General features: G+C 34.5%; 1 protein-coding gene across 1 annotated transcript in view; it reads right to left on the reverse strand.

Moving 5' to 3' along the window:
* Nucleotides 1–400: 400 nt before the first annotated feature.
* Nucleotides 401–13,120, reverse strand: part of SCML2 (sex comb on midleg-like 2 (Drosophila)) — a 60,903-nt gene continuing 48,183 nt past the window's right edge. Inside the window, exons 9-15 of the mRNA XM_004689892.2 lie at nt 12,118–12,241; nt 10,757–10,960; nt 10,059–10,241; nt 6,341–6,451; nt 5,159–5,413; nt 1,603–1,754; nt 401–529 (exon numbers count right to left, since the gene is read on the reverse strand). Of these exons, the coding sequence (XP_004689949.1) occupies nt 401–529; nt 1,603–1,754; nt 5,159–5,413; nt 6,341–6,451; nt 10,059–10,241; nt 10,757–10,960; nt 12,118–12,241 (1,158 nt within the window). The remainder of the gene's footprint in view (nt 530–1,602; nt 1,755–5,158; nt 5,414–6,340; nt 6,452–10,058; nt 10,242–10,756; nt 10,961–12,117; nt 12,242–13,120) is intronic.

Below are 13,120 nucleotides of genomic sequence, written 5' to 3' on the forward strand. Positions count from 1 at the left end.
CTTTTCTAAGGATAATTGCTCGCGAATTCAAATAGAAAATTTGTCGGTTACTGGTACTTTCCCCCTTTGGGATTTAGCTGTTTTGGTTCTCTATATAAGTATTGACCAAAATTGAAGGAGTTTTGTTTCCTGCATGAAGTACATTTATAAATTAAAATAATAAAAGACCTAAAAAGTTAACTAATGTCCAATTTGAATATACTAATGTACTTATACTAACACGTTAAATGGTTTTTAAAGACATAGATTGGACTATAATGTAGTTCTGCGATTCTGGATATAGTTTTAGAGGAACTGGCTACTGAACAAAAACTACTAAGAGAATAAAATACCCTTTAAATTAAAAAGTTATCCATGTCATTGAGAATTATGTCCAATCTAAACTTACACATTTTTTTTTTCAATTGTATTTTCCTTCTTTAAGTTTTTCAATGTAGTAACATAACTTTAGTGCCGGCCCCAGCTTCAGTCCCATATACTTCATCATCATGTCACTCTTGAGTAGTAGCAAAGCCTTTCCATCAATTTCCTACAGAGAGAAAAATATAAGAATGAATAATGCTTTCCATATTTTATCAAAAACAGTTATATATAAGAATATGTAAAATAGCAGCTGTATCTTGATATATATTCTCTGAGTAAGATTTCCTGAAAACTATTAAAAATATAATTTATACAGTGAAACCTAGTGAAACATTTCATAAATAGCATCACTTCCAATTTTTGAAAAAAGGCAATTTAACCCAGTTTTTGAAAAAAGGCCAAAGCACCAAAATATCTAATTTTAAATACAGTGTATTAAATAAAATACTAGATATCTATGACAAAAGGTAGAAACTGAACTGCAGAAATGAAATTCAGACAGTCATAATTTTCTTAGGAAGGCTGGAAATGATTATATCAGCATCAATGCAAACTGTAAATGTACTGAGTTGTCTTTAGGTTGAAAAGCTAACCAGTTGTGTGAAGTTAATTAGATGCTACAATAATTACTGATTTTCTTACAATGTTAAAAACGTACATCAAATGTTTGGTCACCAATCTGATTTGACAGAAAAAGACTATAATCATTATTTAAGACACAAGGCATCCTCCTAAAATTCTTTATTTTCTTTAAATTAACAAATATTAGTCGTGGAAGCATGTTATTTCATATTCGGAAGTTCCTATTTAAAATAAAGCTGCACTTAATCTCATACAGCTGCTGGATTCCTCAGGCATCATAACAAGGAGGATACCCTGTCACAGCTCGTGATAAATCCCTCCTACTCATGGTCCTGGAGCCGAGCAGGGAGCAGGTGGGAGGAGGATCCTTGTAGCTGTCCTTACAAAGAAGACACATGAGAGTGGCCTTGCTGAATCATCTTCTCTTGAGAACTTGAAGACTTGTAGTATTTTAGGTACTTGGGTACCCATTTAAAGCACAGAGCCAGCCTCACCATTTGAGGATCTAACTTTGGGCAACATAACTTTTCTCACATATGGAAAATCGGTTGATAGGGTTCCCCCACCATCCACACTAATCAGTATCCAACTGAAGGGCCTGCACAGAGGTCATTCAAAGGCATTATGGCAGGAAAACCGGATCAAAAGATACATTACATGTTGCTTGAAGAGGTCGGCGAGGGGGCCTGATATCTGAGGATCTTTATGTTTCATAAACTGTATCACTTCATCCACAGACCAGGTTGAAGGGTCCTTAGAGAAGCCTTGTTTCAGGACACTGGGGTCAGGTACAGCTATATAACTTGGAGCTTCAATGGGGGGAAAAAAAACAAATCATACTTGACCTGATCATTATCCTGAAAGAAGAGATGTTAGGTAGGGAATAATGGTCTCATTCCTGGAAACTTCTGCTAAGTACCCCAGCCAGGACCCAGGACTCCAAGTGTAAAATCCAGTGAAAGCCTAAATAAAATGATCTGAAGATGGCTACCCACGAGAGCCCCATCTGACCTCCCCCCAAAACAATAAAAGCAGCTTCAGAAGTTACCTTATAGTTGTAAAGATCATTAAAACAGACTGAGCTACCCAAGGACTCTGGCCACAGGCAAATGCAGCAGATCTGTTACTAGGGTTAAATCAGGTTAGTCTAAATTAATCTATTGCTCTTACTTTAAGTTATTTTAGTGAATTTCTCTCAATCTCTCTCCTCTTGATCTTTCTACCTTGATTATTTTACTAGCTAATACATGAAAATTCCCCAAATTTTGTTGAATATTTGCTTAAATTTAGTCACTTTAATCAATGAAATTTAGTAACCCTCATTATCCTGAAGAACCAAAACACTTGTTTTATCAAATCTCTCCCATGTATTAATTCAATATGAATATTTTTAGCACTGCTTTACTACTTAAATTTCTATTTTGAAACTTGAATGCTTTACTGAATTTTGAAGAAAATAGATTGTTTTCTGTTTAGCTACAACAGAAATGAATGGCATGGAAATTGTTTGAAGATCTGTATGTTTAAAAAAGAAAGAACTGAGACATGAAATAAAGTGTTCATACCTCAATTTTAGCTGTGCTGTTCACCTAAGTTGTGCTGAAATGCCTTTTCATCCAAACAAGTAGTCATTTATTTACACAATGAGAAAGTTAGTACATGGTAACAGAAGTAGGTTTTATAATTTGCTAGGAAGATTTTTTTTTAACCAAGACCATCAGTACAAATTTGTTCTTTTTATGTGTTAGTTAGCCAAAGGGTACCTTTTCTTTCCTATCATGTAGGCACTGGCTTTTTTTTTTTTTTCTTGTAGATTTTTTTTTATTTACTTACGGCATACAAGAACTAGAGTGTAGGCCAGAGGTGCGGAGGGGTGAGAGGATTCACCAGAGACAGAGTGGGAGCAGAACAGGTGGCTTGACTGAAATACACTGTTGAGGGGAGCAGTGGGCAAGACAGGAGAGGTCTGCTTCACCCTGTGGGTCATCTCCCTGGCCAGGGATCGAATTAATGCCTCAGTGGCTGGCGATAGCTTGACAGCACTAAGACTTTAACCCACCCCTGCGCCACCAGGGAGGCTCCTAGGCACTGGCTTCTTTAGGAGCTTTCTCAGTATCTACCAAGGAAAGGGCAAAGAAAAACAGAAGAAAAAAAGAATGAGACAATGGTTGACTTTTTGTGTGTAGTTGAGAATTTTATTTTTTTCAATACTGAAACTTTTATGTGAGATATATTCTTTTTTCCACTTGTCAAATATAAAAATGTTGTTCTCATCTGCCAAGAAATACTGTTGGGCTATATCAACCCAAATAAAAATGATGGCATAGAACATGCTTTATAACTTAAGGCATCCTAACAATTTAGACAGAAAAGTCATGTTTAACTCAGAGACTAAATTTATTTAAAAAGTACTGGCAACACTAATCATACTTATAAATTGATTTGACTTTGAGGGGTGTTTCTGCCTTCAGAATCTGGTATAGTTATCTTTTGAAAACATTTAACAAGTTTTACAGATCACTACAGATAAAATACATATAAAGATACTTTGGTTTCATATTAAAATAAAGCTACAAGATCTTCTAATTTTAATCTATTATAAAAAAATAATTTGATCAGACCCATACCTTCAAAATCAGAGAAGGCTGCAAACATTACACATGGCTTTGTCTTATATACACTAGTGTTATTAGTAAGTATTTATGAAATTAATAAAATGAAAGTGACCTGATTTCATTGCAAATTATGTTTTTTATTTCTTTCCTATAGTAAAAACCAAAAAATTCTTTCATTCAAATAATGTGACAGGGCAGGGGTTTTGTGTGACTATCACCAGCAAACAGGGGTATACTCAATTTTAAGTAACATATCCAATACCATAAAGAAAGTAATAGTAACAACACCTCTAGATAGTTTCCAAATGAAAACCCCTTCTTTAGAAATACCTTTTTTAAGAAATATAGGCAACACGGCAGTTAAGAATACAGTCCTGGAACAGAGCACCTGAGGCTCAAGGACTGGCCCAGTCACATTCTACTTAGGGGACCGTAGAAAATATTTATCAGATTTCTCACCTGAAAATGCTTACCAGCACCTATATCTCAAGGAAATGTAAAGATTAAATGCATAATTCTACATAATATTACGTGCCTGGCAAGTACTGTGAGGATGATGTTTTCTCTTACTATTACGTGAATAACTAGTAGGCAATGTTATTACTATTAGCCTTTCTAGAAGGACTAGAAGGACCGCAACCTAGGATACTTTGGCATGGTAGTGTTAGGCATGTGGAAATGAGATATTCAACATTAGACATAACCTTTTAAGATCCTTTGAAAAAGCCTGCCTTCAAAAGCTCATTATTTTGGGAAAGTATCTAAAAATTCAGGGTAGACTATGCTCTCATGGAATAAACATCTTTCTTCAAACTCTGCAAATAGCATAATTCTAAAAGCAGAGACAATATGCACAGGGACTAGGCAATGGGAGCGAATCAAATGTCCACCACAGCATGTATTCAGTATAGTTGCCCATCAATAATATCCATGATAAAAGGCAAGGGAGATAACTTGTTTCCTACTCCCTTCATTCCCCAACTTTGCCTAGATTCCTATCTGGGAAAAAAAAGGACAAAAAAGTTATTTCTCCTTTACCTTTCCCTCACCCTTAAATATCTGAAAGGGTAATAGCTATATTTGCACAGGGAATGCTTTTCTGGCTCCTCTAAATGGCAACAAGAAGCTGTCTTGTTTACATATTTCATGTCTTTCTGATAGGTCAGAAAGATTGAGGATATGGAGACAGCAATACTAGATGGATACAGCAATACTAGAGCCCAGGTCTGAGAGCCACACATAGGTTGGGGACAAAAGTCTCAAGAAAGATGAGAGAGCATATGTCAGAAAGAGGGAGTGTGTATTTCTAAGCCTCAGTGTCATGGGAGATTTCTGAATCCCGACAACACCCAATAATTAATTACAACTGATCTGAGACATCTCTATCTCTAATGGTTAGTGATCCCCCAGAAATCAGTGATGCCATGGACTGTAGTATCCAGGGGCTTGGTCTTGACAGTGATGTGAAGGCAAAGACATGACCTCTTTAATTCTGGTACTTTCTCCAATGTGATATACTCTTAGGGGATATTATTGCTATAGAAACCTTAGGGGGGAAGACAAACACACTGATTGAGAATCACAATTTTTAAATATACCTTCATTTTTCCTCTGTACTTGGAATTTCACTTCATGGTGACTACTCTTGGTAGATGATGTGGTCCCCACCAGTGCTGAGCTTGAGATGCCTGGCATACTTTGAGAAAAATTCTTCAAGACTACAGTAGACATGCTCATAGGAATTCTGCAGACAGGATTCAAAGAACTTGCTGGATTTAGTGGTGGAGTCTTAGAATCGTCAGGAAGCTTCTCCAATTTGGGCATGCTACTGCCCTCAGAAGACAATGGTTCTTCTATAAGAAAAAAATACAAAGGGGGTTACCTTTAAAAATATATATATTTATTTATTTATGCACACAAGAAGTGGGGTGTAGGCCAGAGGTGTAGAGGGTGAGAGTGGGGAAAGAACAGGTAGATGTACTGAAATACACTGCTGAGGGGAGTAGCAGGTGGGTCAGGAGAGGTCTGCCAAGCCATGTGGGTCAACCCCCTGGCCAGGAACCAAACTTGTGCTGCAGCAGGTGTGGACAGCTTCATAGCGCTGTGCTTTAACCGGTTGTGCCACCAGGGAGGGCCCCAAAGGCGGGTTACCTTTAACAGAATGACAGCTCAGATACTAATAAAAGATAAAACATCTCCTAGTTTCCAACAATTCACTTAAACTGTGCTAAAACTGAACCGCAAACAAGCACCTAAAACAAAGTACATGGCCATTCCCTTCTTGGTGTTTATAGTACTGAACACTGTCCTAAAATCCAAATTGATTCCATGGCATCTCCTGTATTTCCCATGACAACAGAGCTATACCAGTCTTGCCACCAAGGTTATGAACATCTCACTAAAGCACTGATTTTGAGGAAAACAGTTATTTACAACTATTTGTTCTAATATGATCACACATCTGATTTATAGTATTTGCTAACAACTTCAGTACTTAAAACTTTCACTGGAGAAAGGCACTAAGTTTTCCTATCCCTTTTTTTTTTAATCAGCTTTCAGCAATACAAAGCTTAATAGAAAATATCACTAATTTTTTTTTAATCTAAGGATAAATGACAATGAAGCAGTTCTGAAGAAAATGAAGAGTTTGATAAAACTACCAAAGCAGCAGCCTCATTTCCAAACAGATGTGGGCAAATGCACCCCCAACAAGACCACCTAAGAGTACACTTAAGTGGAGAAATTTTTCTCCCCAATCCTGATGTGTAAATACTGTTTACCTTTAGTGGCTTGCACCATTGTTTTGGGTAGTTTAGGAGAGAGCGGAATAATATAAGGTGGAGGTTGCTCAGAAGGTCGTTTGATGCTTTTGTTTTCTACATCTTCTTTTACTGTTTTCAAATAAAAGATGTCTGTTACAACTAATTAATAAACTCAAATAGTTTCTTATCAGCATGAAACACTTCTTTCTAAACCCTCTGCCTATTATAACTTCATCAACTATTAATTATTTGTTTATAAATAACAAGTTTGTTTCATCTGATTAAATATGGCAGGCAACATCATATTCAAGAGCTAACCGCATTTCCAAAGGGATATATCTAGGTTTCCTTTATTCTGGCATTATCACATTTCTCTAGATACCTCAGAAAGCAATGAGGCAACCGATTAAAAGGTGTCTAAAAAGGCCTAGGAAAATTGCTCCCATGAACAAGAAAAATTAAGAATTCAGAGAAGACCTAAAAAACAATATCCCATTTTATAAACAACAATCCTGGCCTAGGGCTACCTTACAACAATTCTACTATTTATTTAGTCAATCAAATGTATTTCTACCTAAAGGACCACTCTTTAAGGCATGATCCTACAAGTAAAGACATCTCAAATTATCAGTTACACCCTAAATCAGCCTGTATCTTGGTTAAACCTCCAACTAAAAGAAAAGCTAAAGCATAATAGAAATCTAAAGAATCTAATAATAGACTTCTAGGAAAAAGATTGCAATGAGAAAATACCGAAGTCAAACTCCATCTGGCTGAAAATGACTAGGGAGCAGGCATGGCTCTCAAAACCACCTCAAGAACAACTGTTTGCCACCCAGTTACTGACTGATGACTAATGAGTATAAGAGCTCTTACTGCTTGATTTTATTTTTAATCACGCACTATTTTAAGCAAATACCTATTCCTACAATTAGGATATTTAAATCCCAAGGAAAGAAATTTATTCATTTTTTTCATACTCATTAAATAATACAGACATTTCAAATACTAAAGTACAGTTTTCTACAGGTCTACATTTACTCAGATTCTAAGTAAGATCAGAAAGTCTTTACTTATCTTTTACTTTTAATATTTCTAGTGCTTTCTTTACAAGTTTATGAAGCTGGTGTACTTTCTTGGGAATGACACAAACATAAAACTGGTTCTTGATTTCTGCTTACAGGTATCAGAGTAAATAAGGTATGAAATGTTTCCTGCAGAGATAACTAAAAAATCCCAGATAATTTACAAATTACTTTAAAAGTCATCACAGAAAAATATTTCCAGGATGGCTGAAAGAGAGACTTCTGATAATCTACTCCTTTATAAAGATAATTAAAAATACTGGTAAAATTAACTTGATCAAAACTCTGGACATTTAAAGAAGTACAACAATCCAAAAAATATTTATTACAAAAAATGGCAGAATCTCAGAACAATAAATTAGCTTCCCCCAATACCATCTTTCTCAAACCAGTCCTGAAGCAGTCTTGCATACCAGCACCTTTACTACTTTGGTAGCTATGAAAACTAGCATCTTAGAAGTCACTGGAATGAGAGAAATGGATTTAGAGGTCTCCGTAAGTCCCATCCCTAGAGAACAGCCACTATCTGACCAATCTTATAGCTCATTTAGTCTCCAATCTCAGATCTTGTTTTATTTGACCTGAGTCAGAGCCCACTGTGTACAAAGTTCTATCTTCAAGGCATTGGAGATGCTGCCTGAAGAAGTGTTACCTGCTGGGGCTGGCAAAAAGCTGGTAAAAATGTTTAGAAGTTGGATGATGATCAAGAAATAAAAGTTTGCCAGTCATGGGACTGTAATATGCAGCATGGAGTCTACAGGCAATAATACTGTATTACTATTTTGAAAATGGTAAGAGAAGAGATGGGAAATAGACCGAAGGTGATTATCATTTCACAATGTATTCAAATGTTGAAACATTATGCTGTGCTCCTAAAGCTAATATATTGTTGTAAGTCAAGTATAACACACAAAAAAAATAAATAAATGGAAGCTATCCTAGAAAGAAAGGTAAATTTGCTACATTTAAAAAAGAAGAAGCAGACATGCCCCCTAGGGGCCTTTGAAAGCACTGAGAGACTTCTGGGAATAAAGAAGGCAACATGCAAGTGAAGGGTTGGATATAAGCTCTGGAAAACCTGAGAAGGCCATAATCTTTCGTTTCTTTTTTACCTTGAGCCTCGGCACAACGCAGATTTCAAAAATGCCTACTACAGTTTCCAGATGACCACTAAGTTAACTGAGCAAACTTCGGTAGACACACTGAACAAAAATTAGTCCGGGAAAACTCACTCAAACACACAAACAGCACAACAAACAACAACAAATCCTATCAAGGGAAAGAGAATCTGATTTTCAGAGTTGCTGCACTATACTATTTTAAAGTGTCAGTTTTAAATTAAGAAATTTGGAGACATGCCAAGAAATAGATGAGAATGGCCCATATACAGAAAAAAAAATCAGTCAATAGAAACTGTCTCTTCAGGACACCCAAACACTGAAATTACTACACAAAGACTCAGCTATATTTCTAGATATTTAAAATGATAATCCAAAAATTAAGAAAACAATCCCATTTACAAAAGCATGAAAAAGAATAAAATGTTTAAGGATCAATTTATCAAAAGAAATACCAGGTATGCACTCTGAAAACTATAAAGCATAGCTGAGCAAACTAGATCTAAATAAGTGGAAAGATACCTCATGTTTGTGGACTGGTGGACTCAGGATTATTAAGAATCCCCATATTGATAGACAGCTTCAACACAATTCCAATTCAAATACTAACGGCAGAAATTAATAAGCTGATTCTAAAATTCATATAAATGTAGAACATCCACAACAGCCAAAACAAAGCTTTAAAAAGGCAAAATTGTAACTCATTTTTCAATTTTAAAACGTACTACAAAAACCTACAGTAATCAAGACAGTGTGGTCCTGCCATGAAGATAGACATACAGAAGTCAAAGTCCAGAAATAATCCTATATACATTCAAGTGATTTCTGACAAAGCTGCCAACAAAGTATTCTTTTCAATAAATGGACTGAAACAACTGCATATGCACATGTGAAAGGATGAAATTGGACCCCTACCTCACAACATACAGAAACATTAATTCAATCAAAATAGTCAATGACCTAAATAAATGTAAGATGAAACTACAAAATTTTTAAGAGAAAACACAGGAATCATTGTGTACTTATATTAAGCAATGTTTTTTAAGAAATGACACCAAAAGTATAAGAAACAAAAGAAAAAAATAAACTGGACTTAAAATTAAAAATGTTTATGTTTCAAAGAATAACTTCACGAAAGAAAGAAAGACAACCTACAGAGTGGGAAAAAAATTTCTGTGACGTATATATCTGATATGGAACTTGTATCCAGAATAAAGAATTCTATGTATTATAGACATATAACAAATATAAATAGCTTATATAATGTTTAAATACAAAAATATATAAATAGTAAGTTTTCTAGATAATAAAAAGACAAAGAACACAATTCATTATGAATACAAAAAATATTAATTTCCCACTTTCAATGAACAAAACAATTATGTATGTGTCTAACTAGTGCACTGTGACTAAAATGTTTACTTTGAGGAGTACAGTGAGATTAAAACATACTGAATTACATGAGATTTTCAAGATAATTATAAAAGGTTCATCTTAAATTTAGCAGAGAATAAAAAATATATTTTCTCTCACCTGATTTATTTTTATCATGTTCTGCAAGGCTATGGGTATTACCTCTGTAAGAGCTAAAAGGCTGGCTACTCAAAAGGTTATCACACTGCAGGTTGTGGCACAAGGTCTCAAGAAAGCGAAGCGCAAATGATGCACTATTCACCGGAGGGAGCTGGATGGAATGAGTTTCCCCATCAAAGGTAGCTTTTAGGCAGAGCAAGGAGAAAGATGTCAGAATTATATCACAAAAAGATGAGAACTACAACATCAAAAAAACCCCATCAATTTATGAAAAATATTTGAGTCTGATTTGTAGTTTTTGTAATTTCTAAAGAAATAATTTTAAATTATAAAAGTTCCTCTCATTCAAACACAATAGCCTGGACCGGTAACAGCATTCTGAAACGTAGATCACATAAACATGAAAATTAGTTGTATGCTATTTCTCAATTATTTCTTGAGTACACTTTATCTAGAGCTTTTTACAGATCAGTCTGCTTTCTAAAGTAATCAAAATATTATCAAGATAGGGACTTTGTCTATAGTGACCTTAACAAAATAACAACTTATACATACCTTTTACTTCACTTTATAGTATCTCTCAATATAAATATTATAAAATTATATGTATGTGTGTGTATGTATAATAAAATCCTTGCCTTCTCAAAACCTAAAACCAAATTTGGAAAAAAAGGTGACTAAAAGATTAGATGACATACCAGTTATCACTTCTCCTCCACGATGATCTGGCTTAAGAAATCCAAAAACAGTCTTACTTTGAAAGGCACAATCCACACAGGCCTGCACAGTCCGCCGAAGAACCACATTAACTGGGCCAGGGCCAAAGTGGTCAGGCAGCTGCTGGATTTTCTTCTGGTCCAAGTGAGGACCACAGTCTCCATTTTTGTTTATATAGACACACACTTGAGGGAAAATGTGTATATAGATACAAACAATGAAATTGGTTAAAAAGGAAAATAAGCACTATATAATTACTATATCTCACTATCCATGCTTCAAAGAGAACTTAATTATAGTTCATAGATGGTTTCTGTTACCTAAAAATAAGAATGTATATGTATGTTTCACATTGTGTGAAGATATTAACATGGAAAGAAATGGTTCTGTTTATTCCATTGTCTAGAATTTTCCCCAAATTGATAATAAAAACTACAGACATTTTAGTGGCATCATAAAATAATTCTTTACACATTTCCCCACATTATATAAGATGGTAAAAAAAAATTAAGCTGATGTTTTTACCTTCTAGCTATACATAGTGTTAAGAATTTTCTTTTAAAACTGGTCATGTCAATAAACTCCTTTTTGGACTAAATTTATTTTAAATCACCAATATTGCACCTCCATTATATTTTCTAAAGTAACCAAATAATTTTATATGTTACAGAAAGTTTTAGTAACCTAAAGAAATTTTTCTCATAACGCTAAGAAAATAAAACTGTTCTTTATATACATGCAGGGTTTCGCTCAAACAATTTAAAAATAAATATTCTCCTTAGAATAAAAAAAGCCTATTAGGAAGCAATAGACCACCTAGGAAAGGAAATAAGAGAACATGCTTTAAAATATAGGAAAGGAGTAAGGAAACATGCAGAAGTTGATAAATGAAAGACATTGATTAGTCTAGGCCTGTTTTGTTTCACTCTCTTCAAATAACAAAGAACAATTTAGTCATCATGCTCTTTGACAGACAAGAATCTGCTCAGATTTTCAGAGGCATTTTTAAAAGATTGGGAGGGACTTTAAAAAATACATGTAAGTCAAAAGACACATTATGAAGGGAAATAAGAATAGAGCTGACAATAATGTAGAAATTTTATAAATCTTACTAAGATTAAAAAAATTAAGGATACTGAGTCTTCAAGTGAGTTGAATCAGCATGCTGTTTTACTGAATAGTAAATGAACAACTACCATTTCAGAAAACTTTAATGTGAAACATGCTAAAAGAAATATTTATTTTATTTTCCTTCTTCTTTATTTCCAGGACTTCAAAGACATTGAGAATAGCATGGAATGTAAGCTTAGTAATTTTATGCTCTTTAAAAATACTAACTTACCTGTAGACATCACTATTTTACACATTCCAGAAGAGATATTCTTATCATATGAAAAGCCACGTTCTCTGGCTAATGCACTTATAGAAGCTGAAGAGGTGGAACAAAAGGCAGGAAAAGGCTTTTCCTATTAACAAACAAAAAAGAGCAATATAGATATTACCTTTTAAAAGTTCTAGATAATAAGGTCGTCAGAAAATTACTGGTATCACTGACTCAAGATCAAAGAACAGTGTTTTTATGTAGAAAGCAGCCACTCATCTGGCAAAGATCAGGTGTACATAACTGGCATTTTTCCATATTACATATGATAATTGTCACAAAATTACAAGTGGTTTTCTAGAGTACAACACAAAATCTATTATATGTAAGAAAGAACCAAAAATCTTCTGGGTATTGTTAAACATCACCAGTGTTTTAGATCAACTCTTGCGATTTTCTTGGAGCAACCTTTTATGGTTCTCCAATATCAGAGAAATGGCTCTTGTGCCTAAAAAAGGTAAAAGAAGATATTTAAAATCAGGAACAAAGGGGGGGGGGAGAAACAGGGTTAGCATTCAGTTTTGCTGGATTTTTCTTTATTCATTTAAACTGACTGTACAAAAACTTTAGAACATTTTTGTGGATTCACCTCCAAACAAGGAAAACAAAGATGAACATAAACAACTGGGACTACATTAAACAGTGTACAGTGAAAGAGACAGTGACCAAAATGAAGACACACTACTGATAGGGAGAAAATACTTGCATACCTCCATCTGACAAGAGTGATTAGTCTGAATTGATACTAAAGATCTGCTTATAAATCCACAGATAAGGTTGAGCTCTTCTGATCTAGTTCTAGAGCACAGATGGCCCAGGTTCCTATACAGGCAGACTTGTTCCCTGATTGTAGTTGGTCGACCTCAGGAAGCTAAATTAATATACTCATATTTTCTAATATCCTTTATCTAATAAGACTAAGTTATAACACTCAATTTATAAAAATCAGCTAAATTTCTTTCTA

Source organism: Condylura cristata, unplaced genomic scaffold, assembly GCF_000260355.1.
Source record: "Condylura cristata isolate star-nosed mole 26May11 unplaced genomic scaffold, ConCri1.0 scaffold00027, whole genome shotgun sequence".
Taxonomy (NCBI): Eukaryota; Metazoa; Chordata; class Mammalia; order Eulipotyphla; family Talpidae; genus Condylura; species Condylura cristata.